General features: G+C 37.2%; 1 protein-coding gene across 3 annotated transcripts in view; it reads right to left on the reverse strand.

Moving 5' to 3' along the window:
- LOC110854527 (protein dead ringer) overlaps window positions 1–24069 on the reverse strand; it is a 51251-nt gene extending 27182 nt beyond the window's left edge. The window contains exons 1-6 of one of the 3 annotated variants that reach the window (XM_035854120.1): window positions 23960–24069; window positions 22848–23824; window positions 7606–7746; window positions 7355–7486; window positions 7080–7184; window positions 6628–6651 (exon numbers count right to left, since the gene is read on the reverse strand). In XM_035854120.1, coding sequence (XP_035710013.1) covers window positions 6628–6651; window positions 7080–7184; window positions 7355–7486; window positions 7606–7746; window positions 22848–22886 — 441 coding nt within the window. In that variant the 5' untranslated portion in view covers window positions 22887–23824; window positions 23960–24069. Of the gene's footprint in view, window positions 1–6627; window positions 6652–7079; window positions 7185–7354; window positions 7487–7605; window positions 7747–22847 lie in introns of all 3 variants that reach the window. The other 2 variants (XM_035854122.1, XM_022102981.2) reach the window with 2 other exon arrangements.
- Between the last annotated feature and the right edge of the window lie 8 nt (window positions 24070–24077).

A 24077-nucleotide genomic window follows, 5' to 3' on the forward strand; every position in this document is an offset into this window, starting at 1 on the left:
AGAAGACGAAGACACCATTTCCTTGATTTCATATGTAACCCATTGTATTATTTCATGCATTAGCATCAATTAAAGCAATCCATCTCTATCTATCTACGTACATGCTTAACTACCATGTTGTCTCTTGAATTGGAGGGCAAAGAGGTTTAAAAAGTGTAATAATAAGCTTATTCAACGAACTGCACATAAAGATTATTAAAGATTAGAGAAAGAAAGCCGATTGGTCTCTGCAGAGAGAGAGAAGTGCGAGACGTCTATAGGCCGACTATTAGATAATTAAGCCGCAGCCTATTTATCCGCCAAGTTGTACCCCATGCAACTAGTTAGCAAACACACTCGTATAAATACGATATAATTCCACCACGATGTGATATGGTGATAGCAGCAAGCCAAACAATGGATAGGAGCAGATAAGACCATCTCGCTTTTTACAAGATACATACGTACAGGAAACATAAAAATTACAGCGCACGAATTAAAAAATCCAACGACGTACGTATAGCACAGGAGGTACATGGCCCGTCAGTGAAAATGGGGGCCGGGATGGTGGCGAGAGAAATTATAGTTTCTTAATAACACTACTTTAGACGTCAGGTCCGTGTGTGGATGCAACCATTTTGTGACTTTGTGATTCGACAACAACATTGCATACATATTGAGCAGAGGCCAGAAGAGAGCGAGGGGACATGAATATGAGCATAAAAATATAATGTGAATGAGAATTACATTTAATAATGTGGATTAGTGTAATATTATACCCTTGAGAGGCAGATTTACCAACTCAAAGATTCCTCATCCTCCTCCTCTCAACGCAACCAGCTAAAAATTCTTCGTGTGTACAATTTTGGTCTGGTTCAGCTTGAATCCAACTTAACGTCATTAAGTTGCGCCAACATCAAGTTGGACACATTAGACATTAAAACTAACGACACATCCCACCTCATACTATTATCATTATTGTTATTATTATTGCCTGTGTGTACAGTATATATACAGCATCATCGCATCACGATTCTAATTCGTGGGTTGAGATGCAATGCAACAAAATAATATACATATTGTATGATTATTTGTGAGCACATCTAAAGTTTCATCCTCATTTTCATGCACAAAATATAATATCTGCGCTTGGATCTTGTATATGTATGTATACGACGTGCTGCTGTTTGTGCCTATATTCCATTGTATTATATTATTAGGAGGATGATATGATTCACTCAAGAAGACATCAAGAAAGGCTAGTCGACGACGATGATGATTTCCTCCGCTGCCCATCATCCAACATATACGCGTACATATGCAGCACCACTACTGTAGCTAAATAAGTCAAGCCAGAATATAAACCTAAAAACTAATAGCCCTTAATTATGATCCCAGATACAATATTTAAAGGTTGGATGGAAAGGTTTCGACGCGACGGTGGACAGAATATCTCAAAACTTTTTCAACAGATTTAATTGCGTTTCCCAACCATGAAACATTGAAACAATTAATGCAAATGGGTTCTAAATTTAAACGCCAGCAACTTGAATTTCCTTTCCTGAAATGACTCCAACATTAAGGGTTAATGATGTACCTGCATTTATTTGAGAAATGAGAATGATCATAATATTCATGCGCGTTTAATATGCGCTGAATATTATAGTTCAACAGCCATTATAGTGTAACGATGAAATTTTATTTTATGTATTTTTGCAACGGTAGATTCTCACTACATAAGCAGTAGAGCAGATACCTTGCATTTTGAAAATCTACCCTCTTTACACAAAATGAGACAATTAGCGTGGGATTCTATGATTGTACCGTCAATTGGAATCAGAGACAAGAGCGAGGGACAAAATTTATAATACTGGAATGCTCTGCATGTGGGTTTTATGTGTACTTTTCACATCGTGAGAAAACGTCACTTCAAGTGACAAAAACTTTAAATTCTGCTCATACGCTTTTGTAATTCGAGAATCGTATTATAATAAAGATGATGGGATGACACACTGGGAGTGAATAGCAAAGGTGAGGTGAGGAATTAGGTACAAGGGGTGAAGTGAATAAGCTGATGACGGGTGATGCTACGTACATGAAGACCATTTTCTCCTGACTAATTGCTAAATTTATCATAATGTGAGATTTTTAGAGCTATAATTGTACTTGTAAAGCAGTAACGAAATAAAAGTTGGGACAAGATTCAAATGTTAAACATTCACTTTGTATAGAATGATGAAATATCAAGGCGTTAAGCCCAGCAAATCCTACCATATCGCACCATCGCCACAGCTTGAAAAGCAAAAAAGACAATTCAGGCAACAGAATCTACAATTTCTTGCCTATTACACACATCTCCAGATTGCTGACATATCACTGTGATGATGATTAGTAACAAGATATCAATAACTGCTCATCATGAGAGTTCCGCCGACTCTCAATATCAATGAGTAAGCGCAAATATTTTTATTTCCGACAAATCCTGTTTGAACTTGAGAGATTTCCTTTCTCCTTTATTTGCACTCACACGCCACAAACTCCAACTAATTCAACATCAAACCTCGCAAGCAAACATGAAAAATGGCTTTTAATGATATATACACTTTTCATCCATTAATGCCTCAGGATTGTATTACATCCATGATGATCATCAAGTCTACAAATGAACATGATATTAACTGACTCATCCTTTTCATCAGTTTACCGATTTTAGTCAACAGAATCCTATCACATCAAACACACACACATCACATCTCATCACCACAAGCTCGCTTAACCAAACCAAACTAAGCAAAGAAAGGCAAAAGTGTGTTGAGTTAGTGAGACTGGAGAGAATTAGGAACGAGCGATGAAAAAAGTAGAGATAAATAGTTTAGTTTAATGGGAGGATATATCACTGTCATATCATTTCGTGCACTTGCCACAGAATGTTGGCCATATCCTTTATTCGTCAAAAATTAGCTCGAGCTATACATATAATCTCCCATTATGTACCAATAGATTTGGAATGGAATTTGTCCATCAAATTCATTGGTGCGGTATGCATGCGCATAATGTTCCCTAAAAACACTCGCCAATTACGTAATTAAGCCAGGACTCGTTTTCATGATCCTCAAATCGACACATCATTTCGTAATTTAATTGTAGTTTGAAATATAAAACTCAACGTAATCCTAATTTCAATTAACTAGTAATGAGATTTTCCTAATGATTACATTTTGGACTACCGAGAAATGCTTATTGAATGTCTCTATTTGTTGTGTAGGGTGAAAAGTGTTGTAAAATCATCTGCCCACTACTATTAACCACTGCTGCTCGCTAGTCAACTTGGTTGGGCGAGAGAAAATCAAATCTTAATCAATTTGGTCCGAACGAACCATAAAACTTGGACGAAAATGACCCACGCTGATGGCGAAAGTCTCACGGTTGGTCATAATACGCTATACTCGTGAAGGACACATGCGTTGTTCTAACCAATGAGATCAAGTTTATAGGTATGGAAAACTTTACACCGTATAATGATAGGGGATTTAATGTCTCTCCTTGTTTAAACTGAGGAACAGGAACAGTCGTCATATTCGCAGAGGCAGACTGCACGGCATACAAGCGTGTGTATTTATATGCAATAGAGTCCCAACAAATACATTGCAAAAAGCTTTGTTTGCACAAATGTTAATTGTAAATGTTATCAAATGCTTATCATCATTTCCATTTCCATTTTTAATATTTGCTATTTAAACTACTTTTTAAATAATTGTACACAGTAAAATTGCGATCTATCATTATCGTTGCATAAAGTGATATCACTGCAATCAAAGCACAGTTTTTCTACATTGAACATAATTATTTTGTCGTGGTGAACAAATTAGCCGGATATTCCCAGAACAACCATGCGGCACACACCAACGGGTTTGAACACAATTGAGCATAATCTTCATCAACTCATAAAATGTACGATATCTTAATCGTCCTAAAATGTCCACCATCCCACCCCATCCGCCCAACAATCAAAGATCAACTCTGCACAAGTACATACGCACCATGTTCCAAATAACATACTTATTATTACACGACGTAATAAGCTTTCGTGTTAAATAGTAAAACGACACTTCCTTTCATCTACATACGCTCGATATTCGATAAAGATATCACATGACTCTCATAAATATAATTCCGTTCAATCATCAAATGAAATCTGCCCAATTAACTCGTCAATAATAATACCACACTCAGGATCCCCTTCAACAAACTTGGGTAACGCCCTAACATCGATATTATGTATTTACTCCCATCTCTCTCGTACAAATGTTTCAGCAGTCGACCAAATAAAAGGTCTCCACTTTTAATTGCCAGATAGGGAAATGATTACTGGTACTGATATTTTGCTCATTTAGGCCTTTTAAAATAATGATGTCATTTTCATAACTGCGAATACATACATAAATTGATCCTCGTAATTAAATACGAGAACGTCAATTCAATACTTGCGGGTTATACCACAGGTACTTTTAGTGTTCGCTCAGAACGCTTTTCAAAAAATAATGCCATTTAAGAAATAAGTATTTTTATGTAAGAATTTCAATGGATGACAATGCAACAAGGTTACGCTACAGTAAATAATAGGTGTACATAAGTATGTTGGATCATTTTTCATGTAATCACTTGCTCAAAACAAGAACATGGACGAGGGAGACAGAGAGCACTGAAATTAATGCTTACGTATGTACATTCATACGACCAATCACGTCGCCGTATTTTTCTTGGGCTAAAAAATAAGCGAGAGCAATGTGGATCAGCCAGTCAGCGAGCAACACGAGAACTTTCTCTCAATTACGGTAGATATTAAAGTGAGTGAAAGGAAATGAAAAGCGTAAGGTATAAATTCCTTCCTGTTTAAAGAAAGCACGAAGGTTTGAAAAATGGTGGAGAGTTGGGTGCATGTAATTTGATTTTCAGTTTGGGAAATGCGTCCAGGTCACGCCACGCCAATCCCATCCACCAACAACACACACACAAGTTGTTACGTTTTATAGTTTGCTCGCGTTCCTCCTTGTTACCAGTTATTGCAAATGTCTACACATTTATTTTCTCTTGGGTTTCGGAAATATCTGGAAATGAAAGAGGAAAGAAGGAGTCGATTCGTTCATCCACAATTTCAGTTGGAAAGTGAGCAAGAAATGATCAGTAGTGGTGGATTGATGATGTGAGAGATGTATGGTGGGAATTGGACGAGGCTTGAGTTGATGAATTGCAAAAACGAAAACTATCTCATTCCTCTGTCTACTGTCTCAGAGATAAATTGAGGGAACCGAGAAGAGAATTTTAATTTCCTCTCTCTTACCATCACATTTCCACCCAGAGACCATCCAGCAAGCACAACTCTTCCAAAACACCCGAGCCATTAACATCCGCTGTATCCGACTACATACTACCAGCCTTTGCTTACTACAGAACTATCCACCCACCCACGATCCTGGTAAAAAAGGAGCCCTTCTCGACTCAACTGTGAGTACAGATAAAGTTGGCTCGAAGTGTACCCTTCACTGTAAGAACTGCAACACATCCTGAATATACACTCTCTGTAAAACCCCTTCTTTTCCTCTCCGAAATTCCAATCTCATCAAGCATCCGATGCGATCACGCCGAGGAATAATATGCGGCGGCTCCCTTCCATTTCTGTCTCATCCACAGCACATTTCGGAATTTGGGACTTGAAGGCAGAACCTACGTACGTCACCAACCGGATATCCCTATTGCATTGGCATCAGCCAGACACCATCCCATCACTTCAAACAACCATCTGCCGTGAATACCAACTACATATTTAATATTAAGACCAACATTATATGTAAGTAAACACATATGCACTTGTGCAAGTATGTGGCCAGGTCTTGCTACTCGTCTCGCATCACTTATTCCAAAACTGTAAATTAATGTTTCTATATTTTTCCATAAAATATGTATGATTTTGTACCTTTCACTTCTTGAGATTGTCTCAGATTATTAAAAACGACATAAATAAATGTATGTAGGTACGTAGGTTATAATAATTTTAAGCACATTTGGATATGCATATGTTTGGAACGGTTGTGTTATCTGCTCCAGAATCGTACATAACATTTTTCACTGTTAGTGCAGTTACTTTCACTAATCACAAGAATATCTAAGCTACAACATGCTACTACTGCTTGTTTTTTAACAAGTCCAAATAAATAATCTATTCAGCCTAATGGTTGAAATTAAGCTTAACTCGACTTGAAATCAGCGATCAACACAACTTACGATTATTATAATACATTTATTTTCTTGACTCCCGTGACTGAGCGGAAGTGTGCGTCAGCATCAGTTTAAAATTCTTAGATTTCTCGCAGATGGAAATATAATATTCATGAACGTGTGAGTGTGTTGTGCATTTAATAAGCAGCTCGTGGCGTGTATCATGCTTTGATCAAATTAACTTGTGACTTGTTTTGTGTGACTCGACTACTATTTACTACCCTACAAAATCACATCTGCAATTCATTCCACACATATTCAAATCTACCAAGTCAACCCCAGATAATAGGGTTAGGACCTTCATATAATAATTTTTCTTTGTAATTAGACTGGCATTCATCAACAGCAGAAACGAGAAAGTGGAAAATTTACCTGTGTAAACTGCTCAGCAAAACTCTGAAAATAAATCAATATCATCAAATTTCGGTTGTTGTTGATGACGGGTGGAGTATGTATTTGTACATCGAACATGGGATTTGTGCAAGGAAAACTGTTTTTGCTCGCGAACGGGGTACAACGTGTAGAACATTCAATCCCAAAGAAATGCTTTTTGTAATCATTTCATCCAGCCCAAAATTGCTTTTTCTTTCGGTAGTGGCTAATTTGTCGACGGTACTCACTTACACTAACTTTTATGCATTTGGCTACTTATTTCTGCACTTCCTACCCATTGAAGAGCACTAACTTTGCACTCGGTATGCATCATTGCGAATTAACCATATACAAATCCCCAGGGTGCACCTGCACTGTCAGGGTGCATTGTATGCACCCCGACAAATCCCGCATTCGATGCATTGATTGAAGAACAAATCAAATTTACGAACCCAAGTTTGCTGGCTAGACGTCGATGAAGTAGAAGAGTCAGAGCCTCCAAGAGTTTGATTTGAGGTGTGGGCTTCATCTGTGAATCGAAGGGGCGGCGATCGGTCCTGTGAAAACAGAAGGTGCTTCATCTAATATTGTGAAATGAACAGTCAATTGATATTGCGTCCATCTTTATATTTTAAGCGAATGGCTCATGATCTTAATGCCATGTGATCGCATGTATGAGTTGATGCATACAGTGTGTACATTCTTATGTAAAACTAAAATGACCTACTCGGTGTGAGTCCTTGTCCTTTGCAACGGCTGCGGCTGCTGCTGCCAACTGAGATGCCAGCACGTGAGGCGATGGGAAGAAAAATGGTCCCATGGACCGATCTACATCATCGGTGGCCCACGGAACACCCTGCTTTTTTAACAGTTTAATTCAGTCATTAATGAAATTACGCATTCTCGTGATATTCAAGCACCTCAAAGTTCGTTGAGACGAGGGGTTTATGACTCTACACTAGTTTCTGGTTGGCTTACCTGTTTCAATTTTGTGATCATTTCAGGATCAATCATTGCAGGGTTAAATTTAATTTCAGGGGGACGGGGCGAGTTGTTGGAAATCCGGGATCCGTCATCGTCCTCCTCTTCACTCATGTCGTGCTCGTTTTCTGCTCCTGACTAGAAAGTGTAAAAATAAAATTATTAGCGTCATTTAAGTCTAAAGACCTACGCGAGAGATAAGTTATGCATTATTGAGTTTATATGAAATGAAGCAACACTGCAGACTTGACCGAATAGGTTTGCATTGTTGCACCTGCTGGTAAAGGACAAAGGACAACCAAATACAGCAATAGACATCATATTTGCTCCTCTAAAAAGTAGGGGACCGAGGAAAAATTTTGACCATGTCCTTTATTGAATGATTGAGTGATATGATTCAGCTCTGTGGTGATATATGTTAGGAGAGAACATGAAGATTTTGGGCCTTTTAGGCAACCCCCACAACTGGAAGCAATTTATTTACGTGTCTCAAGTCTCAAACATCGAATCGTTTTAGGTTCAAGTTCAAATGCTTGCTTTTCATTCCAGTGAATTGCGCACATGGACACAATAAAGAGCTTCAAATGTGGGAATTGAAACCCAAAATAGCCAGATTACTTTTGTGGAATTGAGGCTTTTTAAGGATAAAGAAGACGATTGAGAGTTAAGTAGAGGCGAAGAAGGAGATGAATAGACGCGTGTCTGGCACATGCTCCACTCTTTCAACTCAGACACAGATGGAACAAGGGTTAATTCACTTGAAGCCTTTTTATCGTTTTTTTCTTAAGACAACCCTTAATTTTTTTACCCTTTCATCTCCTTCCGTGTAATGCCAGACTCCTGTAAACACCCAAATTGCACCTATCGCTCTCTCGCTCAAACAACAACGAGCAAAACGAGGAGTACTTTCCCCAACCACCCATTTTACCATCCAATCAACTTATCAAGAACTTGGGCTTTATTTTTTGCTGATAAAACGACTATTGCTCAAACAACTACATTTTAAAAGCGTAAAACACTAACAGTAGTGATATAGATACACATATATAAATACGTACAAAAGTTTTCACACTATTCCTTCGCTATTCCCATTCGCCTCGTCAATAAAATTCATTGGACGCGGACCATCTTCCTTTATTTGTCGTACAATAACAATAAAGTTGATTTTATGTCATAGAAAAAAGGGTTAGTATTCGAATTCTTGGAATCTTTCTGGACTTGCATCAAAGCTACTGTCGCATGTCATAAACTTCAAATTTGTTCAGGACACGAAGCGTTTTTTACATACGTAGTTTGACCAATCTCATTTTGAGGGATTTATTGTTCAAAGGCTCTAAATTCCTGGTTTGTTATTTAAGAAAGTATCTGGAATTAATATTAATGTAAAACCTACAGTGCAGATTCATGTAGCCCGAGTCAGGGGCAGTACCATCTCCAACTATTTTTGACTTCAGATTACACACTGGCATCTTTGTGCTAAATTTCACGTTCTAATGCATTTCTTACAATTTGGTGCTACTTACCCCCACCGGTTAACCATAGACCACTTTGCCTCATTTATGAACTCGATCTATATTCTCGCCTTATTAACAACTGTGCAAAGTTTGAAATTAACCGATCAAGCCGTTTTGGCTCTATCGCGTCCAGAGCAGATAGACAGACAGACAAACATCATAAATACATAAGCCCTGACTCGGGCTAAAAATCCGAGTCGTATTTTCATTGGAAGTACAGTTTTTGTCAGGTGGATAAAATAAAATGTCGTCATAGACAGCAGACAAGGACAACTTCGACAACTTCCCACTCGCCATAAAAGCCTTATGAGAATATTTATGAGAGTTTCTGAAAAGAAAAACCTAATTTCTCAACCAAAGTATGTACAATATGCACGTGTAACTCTTTAGGCACTTGAGGACAAGACGAAGGCAACAAATTTCAATCATAGATATTCACTATGCCCACCCATAAAAATCAAAGGAAATTTGAGTTGCATTCATCTCTCTTCTTTCCCACTTTTTAAACTTATTATGTTGTTTTATAGAAATTATTATTACAAGACACCCCACGAAGCAGAGAGAGATCAGTCCATTCCCATATGAGACGAGTCATCATCATGACATGCGTGGTGCAAACAGATCTCTTAATTGAAATCAGAAACGTATGGTCATTTTAAATACGTCCAAGTTATTTCCAGTCTCTCTTTCGAACAAGAAGGCAAATGGGGTCATAAACTTGGACGGATCGGTCAAAGCCAAGGAATAAACATTTGTTTGAACACACCGGATGATGAGTCCGCATACGAAAGTAAACATTTGTCCTGTTCATTCCGTTTGTATATGTGCATATGTACATACTTGAGGATTGAGCATTCCAATGGGGACAAAAGAAGACAATTACATTGTGATATGAGAATAATAAAAAAGAAAGAAATCAAAGTAACCATCACGTATAGAATAAAGGTCACCAATATAATGAACAAACAACATATTCGTTCATCGCTCAATTACTATACGTCTCCAGCGCTTTTTTACTATTATGATTGCTGATAGTCGATTGTAAATTCAAGATGTATAAATTCTTGAAAGAGATGTCTAGACCAGACAGACGGTAATACAATTCAGTGCATATTAAATGAATCCGCACTTTAAATGAAGAAGCAAATAACATATTCGACCCTGGAATCATAACTCTTAACCTGTGTGTACATGGAAAAATTCATCCGTGCGTGTTGCAACTTATGTCTACGTTATAAGCGTCAATAACTTATTGGCGTAATGTCTGCTTAGACAAACCCATTCAAGTAAATAAGATTACACATTTTCCATACTGGGACAAAGTAAATCATGGCGACAATTTTGAAAGCGTCTGAATTTAGAGATGGATTCTATTTATTGTCATGATGCGGGTGGCAGGCAGGCATATACGGTGTGCGTTTTTAGTGCACACACATATTTTATTGTTGTCAAATCAGTTCAATTCAATGTGGGTTGGTAAGTAAAAAATGGGATCCAGTAAAACTATATAAAGGACCGAATCTTTTGGTAATAAGCGTTTGTGTATTGAGAAGGGCAACAAAACAACCAAAACGGCAGGATTCGTGTCGCCATAAACCCCTAGGTGTTCCCCTCTTGAGATGATTTCTGACCTGAAATCTTTGATTGTCTTTTTCCATCTCATTGTTATTACGTCTTTAGCTCCTACACTCCAAAAGATATAAAATTATGGGTACTCTCTAACCATTAAGTTTTATGTCACTGCTCAGGTTCATGATCGAATAGGAAGCATACCTTCCAAAAAATATAGATATGGCCCTCCACAAAGATTACGTATATCTCCTCTCATCATCTAACACAATCCCAATCTGATCAATGAAATGCCATTTCTCACATCAAAAAACTTATAGTGCACCAAGTCGCTTGGTGCACCACGTTCCATTGATCTATTGACTTCAACCTGACCTTTCTCTGTTTCCTGCCTGACTACCTGCGAAATCTGTCAATTATATTAGCAGCCGAAATATTTCATTTAAGTAGGTAGATTTATTCTATTACGTCTCAACCTCGTATAGCTGGCAATTGCAGGTTGCCAAACACAATCGTAGTTTCGTTTTACTTTTTTAATAAACAAAAATATCCCAGAAAATCTTTTTAAAAAATCAACAGTTTTTTTATATTTTATCAATTTGACATTACTTTATCAGTGAAATTTTGTGTTGGTTTTTCAGCAATTCTATACTTCAGTAAGATTCCAAATAACATGTACATTTGTATGACTCCTACATACATATAAATTCTCCTCCTCTTATTGTCAAGTTTAATCTAATTATGCACAATTGATTATTCGTCACGCGAAGAAGGGTTTGTCAATGTGGAAGGGGTTTTGTTTTCGTAAGGTGGCGACTACTTTCTCTAAAATTAAACTATAATTTGACAGCGGGATTATTGATGTACGGATGTATTATTGGGGAATCTGTCAATTGAGTGGGAGTGACTGGGAAGCGATACAACGTGACCTGGCCTGCTACTTGAGCATGATTGATGGTTGATCATAGTAGTCGGAGGCAGGCAAGCAGCCGACGAAGAAAAAGGAATGAAGAACTAAAATGGAAAACGGAAGGGAAAATTTTCAATTACATTGCAAAGCAACGCGACGAGAGGAATGGGGTTGCATAGATAGATCTCCATTGAGCATGGGATGAAATGATACATGGACATACCACACATACATCGCATCCAACACTAACGACATATTGGGAATGCCAAATAATACCCTTTGTCTTCTCGCCCAACGTATGAAATTCACAAAAAAGTCATTTTGTTTGCCAAATACAACAAGAGGGAAAAGTGACAAGTAGAAAACTTGACTGGGAACCGGCAATCAAGCCAGAACCTTCAGGAATGAGTGACTGCTGCTTGACTGACAATTCGCACTACAAACCCAACCAAACGACTAGGAACGCGTTCGTCTTACCAATAATAATATAACATTATAAACATCCGACAAACCTCAATTCAAAACAAGAAGCCAACTTTCAAGATGCGGAGATGACAAAAGAGGTTTAGAACTAATATCAAATAATCATTAACTGCCAGCTTCTCTACTAAACTACCTCAGAGAATGAGTATGTATATGAAAATATATATGTCTCCCCCCATCACCAGAAAATAGATTAACTTCCATTTTTGCTTTTTTAAATGAAAAAAAGTCCATTAACAAGACATGTTAGTTATAAAATGATCTAGAATCTCGAACACACATTAATAGACAATATTTGGGATCTTCACTTTACACACCAGTCCAGATACAGCCTGGTTGACGATGGAAAGAATGGTAATGAATCAAATTGAGAGGAAGGAATTTGCTTGAGAGGACGCCAACAAACTCATCAATCTACATCGACGACTCAAAACTCAAAAGTTGATCTTAAATACTAAATCATCTCAGTTCACCCATCCTCCTCCTCGGTCTTACTACATACTAATGCTTATGCACCATCACAATGAACCAGGCAGCCAGAGATCTTTTTCTCTGCTTCCCATTACAAAAAGTCAAGTATCTAAGTCGGTGAGGTGGAAGAAGAATCATCGTCACTTCCATCTCATGTGAATCATAAGCTATCATCGTCACAAGGAAGAGTTGATCAGTATGAATGGACGTATGAGATGCTTTTGCTCATAGTTTCATTTCATCATGACACTTTATTGGCTATACTAGATGCGAACCTCCAGGCATTGTAATGCTCTCACCTATTGCGTTCATTATTTCGAACAGTTCTCAATCCCAAAAATAAAATCAAAGCTGAGTTCGTGTGCACAAATCAGGAGCCAATAATACCACAGAAAACCAAATATCTTGTCATGACAGACAGCCAGCTCGAGGAAATTAGAAGATGATCATCATCTCTTGCTAGCCAACTAGCCAGCCAACTCTACACATTTTTCTATTACACTCTTATTAACATTAAAATGACGACTTAAATTACGTACTATCTTCATCTATCTCTCTGGCTTGGTGCATTATTGCGAGTCTTTTTTCAATGTTGTGTTTTTGGAATTTTTCAATACCCATTAAAATCTCGTTAACCTCATTCTAATCGCATCGCTTTCCCATCCCACCACATTGTTTTATATTTAACTATGTTCTGATTTCTTCCATTATGTAGATGCTGCTATGCATTACGATACAGTGGGTAGGAACATGCGTTAGTAGACGTTGGTTTATTAAATATTATGGCTCTTGTCCTTTCTTCTTCTTGATTGGAATAAGAGTGAGCACATGACTACGAGGATTAGATGTGAATGTACAACTTGGTGAGTGAAGTACAGCGCAGTAATAATGCGCATTCTATATATCGTCATTATTTTCTGTAATTGATGACAAGGCTTCTCCGTTGTCTCATATATCAAAATCCAATCACATCAAATCTTGTGCACACTTCCGTTTCTGTCTCATTAGTCATTTCTCATTCTCATCACAGGATAATAAACTTATCACTCTTACTCCTCACTACCTTTATGTCAAACCAATAATGCCTGACCACCACCATCATCACCACCCCCACCTTCTTTCCCGATTGAGTGTGTTAATGGCCAAATTATGTCCCTCCACACCTTTCTACTTTACCCACAGATTCTGCCGGATATGATAAATTGGAATTTTCAGTTTGCACTTCTTGAACCTGTTTGTGTCATTTGCTCCAAGGTGTTGGTGCAATAGCTACATAAGTAAGTGAGATGTTGAAGGAAGGAGGCAATGTGAAATTGAGGTGTGTGCGTTAGTAAGGGAGACATTGTGTTGCCATTTGTGTGTGGTTGGCTATTTTATTTCAAGTTGGGCCCTGTCTATCACAACGACACTTTAGCGCAGAGGAGAACGATTAGATATTCCTTTACAGTAAAATGTAAACTTGCATGACGAAAGGGTAAATCTGAATCGGTGTGTGTTGAGCTTGCTTTTACCCTTCTAAAATTCAGCTGCGTGTGTCCATCAGCAGACATAAAGTGATCAGACAAATGCACAAGGACTTCTGAATAAATAGCCGATGGTTAGATAGAGAGAAGGAAGGAGGTAACCTACCAGTTTCGATTCGTATTTGTATTGAATTCTAGGCAGGCATTGTATTTCATTTCACATTCGACGCCGTTCAATACTCAAACACTTTGCATAGGAAGGAATAATGTACAACACAAACTTAAATGGGATAAAAATATTCGTCAAGCACAAATGTGATGAATCTGTTCTGCTTCACCCCTTGGATGGGATGCCTGCATTTATCCTTCTCCAGCATGAGGATTTTGGGGTTGAAATGAGGATTTTGATCCAAAAAGAACGAACGAACCTTATTCCCTCGCATAGTTAATGTCGTTACCGTTTTTACCTAAACGTCATAGAACTTGGGGTTAAAGCCACAAAGTGCAGATGCAAGATGCGTTGCATAATAAAACCGCCTGTCACGGTTAATCAAAGATTTTGTGATGAAGGGAGATTTTCCGATGAAATGCAAATGGAATAAAAAATCATTACACAAAATAACCTCAGTCGCAAAAGGGAATAATAATAATGAGACTCAACTCCACCCAATAAAATAATGTTGAGTGAGAGGACACCAGCTTTCCACGAAATAGGAAATAAAGAAAAAATTAGAGATCATTCACGTATTTATTCTTTTATTCGTTTTTACTTTCACCCAGACCAGGTTCGTCGGTGGTGGTGTCAGCGTAAAAGGAATGCCCAGCTCGCAATGTAATCTAATGTCTAATTCATTGAAGTTCTATTTCCAGATTAACTGGAAGGAGAGAGCATAATGGAAAAGGGAGGTTGCATGTTATGATTTACTCTAAATCCCTACATGTTCACTCGTATCGTTCACGCCTGGCAATTTTCACTTTTTATTCCATTTCAACAGAATTTGCCTGAATGCATATAATAAAGGAACATGAAAGGATACACGGAAATATCCAAAATCAGGTAAAATAGAGTAAAGTGGCATATAAAAGAGTCGCTGAATGTGGAATAATGGGGAGTCCTTCATAAAGAAGAGAACCAGGTGGATAGAGATGCTCAAATAAATATAAATATATATCTAAAAAAAATCCTTTTGCCTATCAAAAAATCCGTCAAATTTTTGATTCCCCTGACAAAGCCCGTCGTGATCGCATTCACAAAAAAAATCTGAGCGATCCGTTTGATACATAGATTTTGGATACATGTACGAATACATGCAATGCATGACCATGACCACGAACGAATGTACATCCACATCAAACCCCTCTATCCCGGAAAGGACCCTTTTCTAAATCTTCAAAATCTTTGCATCGTACAAAATAATGCCCAAATTAACAGTCAAACACATGTAACATAGATCTGCACTGCATAACTTCTCATTGCTAGAACCCACGAATAAGGAATAACTGGAATAAGACGTGGGTCTGATCCTGAGTTTAATACGTGCATGTAGATTACTTACATATGCGATGTATTGGAGTTTAAAGTTTAAGCCTAAACAAGAAGCAAAATGATTATGAAATAAAAACACGATTCTCCGCTTTCGAGCCTTGTGCCTCCTCTCACTTTTGAAGCAACTGACTCGGCCAAGAAGGCATATGGCTCAGCGTCTCAAGTAACCACCAGATGCTTGATAGAATTCTCTCCAAAACATCCAAACCCGACGTTTTGACCAAATGGCCATTTCTGATATATCACCCAAAACCATCATGCCTTGTTTGTTTGTTGCCTTTTTTACTCCACTAATTAAGACCATTATAGCATGGACGCATTCTTGGAATGTGATTTTTCTCTTATAATGAGGGTGCAAAGATGTGTGCATGACTTTTGAAAATAATGCATTGAATTTTGATTATCTTTACGTAATAAATATTTTTTATGAGGATTTTCATCCCATCGATATTTTTTAATGCGCGTTGTTTAGGTTGATGGTCTCAAGTACGAGACATTGGAATTGTACAAATCCGCACCGTCGTCGTGCAATTATGTAGAAGGCATGGAAAAAAGGCTCGAGGAAGGAATGAGTAAATACATTTGATTTTACAAATGACCTTTTCCCACTGGATTTTTGTGAGCTTATAGCACCAACTTTTACCATGTACTCCCACAAAGTTTGTCAGCAAAGTGCCCAAACCAACAAGGATCGTTTTTGCCTCCCGATATGTATATATCGGAACATGCAGCAGATACGGCAGCAACAATTGAATAGGGAAATATACATAAATGAATATTGCTTATTCACATCCTATCTAATTCGAAAATCTAAGAAAGGGACGACAATGCCTTAAAGTGAATGATGGACGCCTAGATTGATGGACAGTAATGACAATAAGAAGAGCGGACAAATACGTACCCTGCTGCACGGACTGAACGAATAGCCAGCCAGCGAATAATGAAGGGAAATCCACAACTTGAAAAATCGAATAAATAAATAATGTTGTGAACTGCATTAAAAGTTTGTCTTTCATTCCATACATCACGGCTGAAGGGAATTAAGGAGGAAATGTGGAGGGAGGGTTATTGAAAATTGAACATAAAATGTGGCCAGTTTGGAAAGCAGAGAGAGGATGATGATGATCCTTTCCATCTCCGTCAGCGAAGGTCCCTTTACCTCGCCCACCCGACAAGGGTTCTTCAATCTGTTTTCCATCAAATTAAAATCGACTCTATAACTCTCTACCCTGACCTACATTATCAAAAATTTTCTTGGAAAACATCTCAAGATCGAGGGGCGGACATGATCAACAAGAATTACTGTAAATCCCTTACTTGACAAGGATGAAGTGGATGGCGCAAATTAAAAAAATACTCATTAAAATCCAGCTATTTCGGAAATGATGAAATTCCACACTATTAAATGTGGAACTGACGTATTATTAATAATGTATTTCGTTTTGTTTCCACTCTACGAAAAATTTATTATTGACCAGACATGGTCAGTCGTGTAATGTGTCATATTTTCAATACTCAAAGTTGAGTAATACGATACACGCTATTTTGAATGTTTGACTTAATTATTTGCGCATAACAAATGTCCATTGTACATGCACATGCACTCATATTTCATGTAATGATTCAACAATTGATTAATTAAATAAAACTCGAGATTGGCAAACAGTCACTAAATAAAATACATCCTTGATTCGTGCAAAATAATACACATTATGCATTTGTGTCGCAGTAATAATAAGCCTTCGAGGTACAATCGTATTTAAAAAATTATGCAAGGACGATGTAAGTGATATCATGGGATGGCATAGGATAAAATAAGTAAGCAAACGGTGATACTTTTGAGGAGTATTTGTTCATCCTGTTATAACATCCTCGTTTATTGAGCTTTATTCTTGATAGAGGAGCAGAGTCTGTTGTGATGCCATAATAAATATTACAAATAAAGCGTTGAAATTAGACTCTGCAATGGATTCCAAAAGTAACATTAAATTAACATCAGTGTGCTAATCAAACTTTCTCATATCTGTCGTCGTTCCTTCCTTTCCATCTCTAAACACATTCTTCATTTAAGGATTCAGTACATAAAACTGATATGCTATTGCATTGCATCAAATTATACTGTCTGGAATTGCCACATCTTTAAACAAATTGAGATTGACTGATTATTGGAATGGCACACTCGGCTAATACTCAATTTGGATTCTGATCAAGCCTCCGAGATGTCTGAAAAGAAACCCGCAGCAGGTACACATATGCACAAAGGCCCGAAGCATGGCATGGTATCACACCAACTCTTTTGACCTAAAGAAACTAGATGTTATGTAAGTAATGAAAACATTATCAGCTAAATTTGGTTGGACAGCAATACAAATTAAACACAGCAGGTTTTCACTACTTCTTGAAAACAAAATCTTGTGCCGAGCGAGAATGGTTTGTGGCCTATTCTCAAAGGAATATACATATATCAAATCTGTTGGACACGAACAGTTTCAGTTCACATTATTCCAAGGTCGTTTTCCATCCAAAAGACTCGGCCCTTAGCACTTTCAGAATAATAATAATAATAATAATGACACCGTTCCATTAACCACCAACCAGCTCGTCTTTCCAAGTCTTGCTGGAGTTTTTGAAATTAGGATGGAAATGGAATCAGGCTTTTTTGTTTTTAATAAGGAGCCATTAACGACATAAACAACATCGACAAGAAGCGAGGCGAGATCTTCTACCTGCCGTGTAATGGCATGGAATATTTCCCCATGATGTTTTTACGACATCTTCAACGTAATAAAATGATCCTGTTGTACATACAACCAACACACCGTCAACAGCGCAATAACTGTACGAAACCTTTAAAAGTTAAACTTGTACTCGAGCATTTCATAATTCATTCACACGAAAAAGTCGAAATCCGCATTAATATATTACAACCGCTTAAAGCACAGACAGGCTGGAAGTCATAACAATTCAAATTCGTATGCATTACTTAAATTCAAGATCCAAATGATCCAATGAACAAAATCATGCTAAAGGTATGCATGTTGTGTCGAAAACATGAACATTCACGGTCGGTCCCATATTTGAAGAGATATGAAAATTGTTATCATCACCTACCCAATTTTTAAATTCAAATTCAATTGTTTGATGCAGCGGAGATGAGCTGAAACCTTAGATGTCGAAAATCGACTAAAAATCATAAAAAAGATGAAGGATTATTATCAAAAGAAGCACAAGTTCAAGGACTGAGTGCCAATAAATAACATAATAATTTTATATATACGAAAGATAAAAAACGCTGGCGTTGATTTATATGCACTTAACGATCAAAAGAAAATACAGACATCAGGTAATGCAGTGATGGAGTAAAGAATGAAGGAGTAAAAAGAAGTACTGCCTCCCTCACCGGGTGCCGGTGCCATCAAGACAGAAGCAAGAAATGGTGTCTACAAGATATTTCTGATTTCAAAATATTTCCTGGAATCATTTGATCCAAGTCTGGATTTAAGGTTGTAAAGAGAGAACAGTGAATGGGAGGAACGTTTGTTGGTTGGATTGGAAATAATAAATTGAAGTTGTGGTTCTTGGTGGCTGGTGGTGGGTTGAGGAAAGGGACGACTGAAATTGTTGTTCACCTCCTCAAGGAATCCTTGTAAATATCCGCATGCATCAAGCTAATAACTTTCTTAAACCCACTTAAGCCTGGCAACGCGATATATTGAAAATTGGAAACTGCTGCTGTCTTAAAAGGTCGATTTATCCATTATCGGGAGAAATTGAAGAAATACAGGCACGTAGAGTGCCTTTATATAAAGCTGCAAACAATAGGAGAATAAAGGACCATTATTTATCGTCAGGGTTTGGGAGTATCAATCATTCATACCATTTGGCATGGGGAAAATAACTGTAAGGTACTTAATTCCTTATAGAATGCCGCACAACCAAAGGTCAACATTCTGCCAGGTTCAAACTCCCTTGAAATTGAAATACGGCTTGATACATGCGCAGTCGTACGTATACAGATATATCGAAAAGAAATGAGACCAGTTCATAAAATTTATACTGAAACATGCACGGTGTTTGCATATAATTAGAAACATTTCTAAATATGTACCTAGGCAGGTCTACATGATATGCATGTACCATACGCGTACATTCTTTTAACCCAATAGTTTGTCAATTTGCAAATCAGTCTTCATGATGAACTATATAAAAAAGAAGAAAGGATCACCCCTAAAGCAAGGCTTATGATTAAACAAGTATATATGAAACAATGAGCGTAAACTTGTGCGTCAAAAAGATTCAAGAGTGTTTACTAAAATTGCGTGTCTCTCAAACAAATGATAAGTGCAAGTCGCAGACTACAGACTACAAGACGCATATAATTCAAAAATATGTATCCGTGACCCTAATCGATATCTTCCTGTTGACCAGTCTAACTTCTAATCAAGGTTACCGTTTCCCTGAAGTCGACAATTCATGACTCGATTATCAGTCACCTTTTTCTGGATGATGGGTCCAGGAGTATGAAAATAAAATTTGTCAGCAATTCTAGAAAACTAGAATCTTTATAAATATCGTATCATGGCGTGCCATCATTATGACAAAATCAGAAGTGTGTGTGGCACAAGTAATTTCTCTCGTCACATAACATTCTTTGACAATATGTCATTATTGTACATTGTGTTGACCGGTGTAGTTTTCAACACGTACATCGAATTTTCCTCAAGTGCTTGTCTGGCAACTTTGTGAGACACGAAGCTAGGAGTTTGTGTAAAAATGTACCTCTAATAAGTCAAACGGTTCCCTGTATTCCAATGACTCGAATGTACCATTCGAATCTCAATTTATTTGATAAATGCCGCATTAATTAATTTAAAAGTAAACACTCCTGAACGTGTACACAACTTAAGAGGCAGGATTCCAAATGAGTCACAAAAAGAGGAGAAAGAAAAAAGTTGTAAAAAATCGAGTTTGAATGGAAAGTCTTCAGGGAAGTAATGAGACTGAATTGAATCGACCTTAAGTGCATAAAAAAACCGCAAACATCTGTGAGAGCAAATTGATGATGGGAAAATTTTCGTTGCGATGAAAGAATGTACATGTGTACCAAATAAAATGACAGATTCAACAAGATTGGCTCCTTGCCACCCAATTCATCACTTTGAAACCGTCTTAATATCAAACCGTTTGATCCCGCAGCTCATTCAGCGAACGTGACAAATGTTTTGAACAAGATGTGATAACAACATGAGTATAAAGTTGAGCAAGTAGAAAACATAATGCATACGTACGAACGACCCAGACATTTTACGTTTCGTTCTGTGTGTGAATAACAAAAATTTACAAACATGCACATTATAATAAAAATAATATAAATTCACATTTCCCTTTGATTTCGTCTAAAGTTACATTTGTGAATATCACTTGGGTTTGCACGGCATCAAGTCACTGTAAGTTCCAGTAAACCAGCCGAGCTTACAGACATTTGGAAGCAGCAAATGTTAATTCAGCACTTTTTGAGCTACATATATGATACACATTTCACAACATGTAATAATGATTTTATTCCAAAGAAGCAAGGTCTTGACCCGTGAAATCAATGGAACAACAATACAATAAATTTGATCAAAATGTTCTTTCAATGAAACCAACACTTTAAATAATGTGACTTTAAAGAATAAACAAAGTGGCATAATGCATATGTAGCTAACTGTAACGGCCAGACTAAACCCAAGACTTTTATATTTGTTTACATTAAAAATCCGTGACAGTCCAATTCATGATAATTATTTAATCGGAAACGACTTATTGGCACCAATCTGACCATCTGACTATTGATCAAATTCAACCCCTTCTACACACATACGTGCGTCATGTATTCACATATATGTATGTACACTAATGTAATGCATATTTCCTTCCCGAGTACCTAAACCCTTCCACTCCTCCGAGCTAACTACAAATCAACTAAATAGGATCAAGAATCTAATAGATGAAGTAGAGAAGAAATACATTTCTCATCATGTTCATATCAAAAGCCAGCACCACCATATCATTATCATTATTATGATTAAGAGGCAACCACCACCAGAGAATTTTCTTGTCTACAACAGCAAAGAAATAAAATGAGTCAGCGTCACATCAAATTCAACAAACAAGCAACTAAACCAACCCATAATTTGATTAAGTTGGTTCTTGGAACCAAAAAGGAGTCATATAAGTTTTATATCAATCAGAATATCCAACAACAATAATTCAGTGAGCCATAATATTCACAATGATAAAATAATAATAATAATAATAATAATATAACTTTGAGCTGTTGAATATTCTTGATATTTACTGTGCACGATATGATAATAATCGACAATTATAATAACCTTGAGCTTTTTGATGTGATGAGCTGTTTTCCAAAATATGAGGCGAGACACAACTGCTTTACGTGATCACATACATAATTGTTTATCCGTTATTTTTATAAGAAAAGTGTTCGGCACAATTAACACAACTAAACACGCTGATCAAGTGAGACAACGGCGAATGATGTAATATACACACATGAACTGAATGCCGTTTAGAATACTGCAATTATAAACTTGAAGAAAGATTATGTTTGATCAATTAGCAAAGATTAAAACGACAAAATGGGTTTCTCTTTAAAGTGCTAATGAATTTCATCACATATTTCTTGTCCATTATTCATTCTCTCTGTTCACGATGGTTGGAACTTTGGTACTCGAATGGCTCAACTTGTGTAGTGATTACTTTACTTTGCAAAGGAGAAAAACGATCTTTTGATACAACAAAGCTATTATGGACATCTACACATGTAGCAGGATTATCATTGCATATCTTTCTCAGATTTGTTTTCTGCAGCAAATAGCGACACAATATCCTAAGGATGAATAGTTTAATAATATTATTATTTATTATTGTCTATGACACCCAGTATTATGCCGATATCATTGAAAAGTGGTTCAAGAATACGTATCCACTTTGCAACCCTAGTATCAAACGGAGGTGTTAATTAGGTATGAAATCCCGTGATCACATACTCATCCTACTGTGAGTACAAAGCTCCATCTCAATATAACATGATGCTAGTTGACTAACTTAATATATAAAAATGAGAAAAAATTAGCAATATACAGAACAACTAAGGCTGGCTGTGTATGTATGTAAGTATGTATGAACCTGCCATTTACTACTATGATATTCTCATGTAGAAATGCTGCTAATTATGAATTAATGAGTCAAGTGTAAGACAAATTAATGATAAAACTTACCAGAGAACCTTCAACTTCACTTTCATGGTGGTTCTCCATGTCAGATGGGTAGCAGGGGACCGGATCTCTATTTTTCACCCGAATTTTGGAAGCGTTAATGGTTTCAGCCCCACGGGAAAAAATACCCACTCAAATGGGCTGCGAATTCCTTCCTTCCTTCCTTGTCAAGATGTAGCTAGTCAATTTTTCCTTGGACCATGTCCCAATATGTGGAGAACAATATCCGGCTCGATCGAACAAATTAAGGACTTCCTTCAACAGCTTCAATTCTGCAGGGAGTGCGGACGGGGAAGTTGAGAATCCGGACTTGTAGCTGAATAATTTAATCGGGCGAGTTTAGTTTTGAATGAAAGTGCTGATCAGTTCCGTCAGCGATGTAACAAATTATTCTGCTTCTTCGAGTACATGGAAAATGTCAGGGAACTTTGGCTCAAGAATAAACAAGAAACAAATAAGTCAACGTTCTGCACGGCCTGTTGTTTTACTCCTGGTGCGATGTATTTATTTGATGACTTTACTAAATTCAATGTAGTACTATATGAGAGGCAGTAATTAATGATTTTAATTCACAACTTATGCAAATTACTATATCAAACTAAGCTTCCCAGTTGAGTTTCAAAATTCGAATAAATTGCTTTCTCCGTGAAATGAACACAATTTAACAGACAGAAATGCACTCGCAAGATTTCAGTCGTCTCTCTCCATACGATCAAAGATGTCTGAAATTTGAATGATTATATGGGAGCACGATCATTGAACTGCCACGAAAATCTTTAACTTTGTCCTGATCCAACAGGATGATATCACTATCGTCGTATCAATTTCTTACAGTCTCGTTCTTATTGGGTGAATAAATTAATTTCCTTAATTTGAAGAGATCGGTGATATTCAAATCAGGTTGATCAATGCTGTTTGGTTGGCAGAAGAGTAAGTAGTTAAATTGATTTGGTTGACCTCAACAAGGACAGTCTCAAAACCTGAGAAGAAGGGAGGAGGAGGATGAGATGAAGATGATTATGATGCAACGTGATAAATAAATCTGCTGCGAGTAAGTAAATGCTTTGAAATGGTAGTGGATTCAGAGGACTTGCTTATTATCGTTGCTGACTTACTGAGAGGTAAATAATAAATGCTGGTGCTGAACCTCGTGTCCTGTTGAACAATGGTGACGAACTGTGATGATTATATGATGTTGGCTGGTAGTACGAGTTGAATGAAAGGCAATCTTAC

The sequence above is a fragment of the Folsomia candida genome, unplaced genomic scaffold (genome assembly GCF_002217175.1).
Source record: "Folsomia candida strain VU population unplaced genomic scaffold, ASM221717v1 Fcan01_Sc001, whole genome shotgun sequence".
Classification (NCBI taxonomy): Eukaryota; Metazoa; Arthropoda; class Collembola; order Entomobryomorpha; family Isotomidae; genus Folsomia; species Folsomia candida.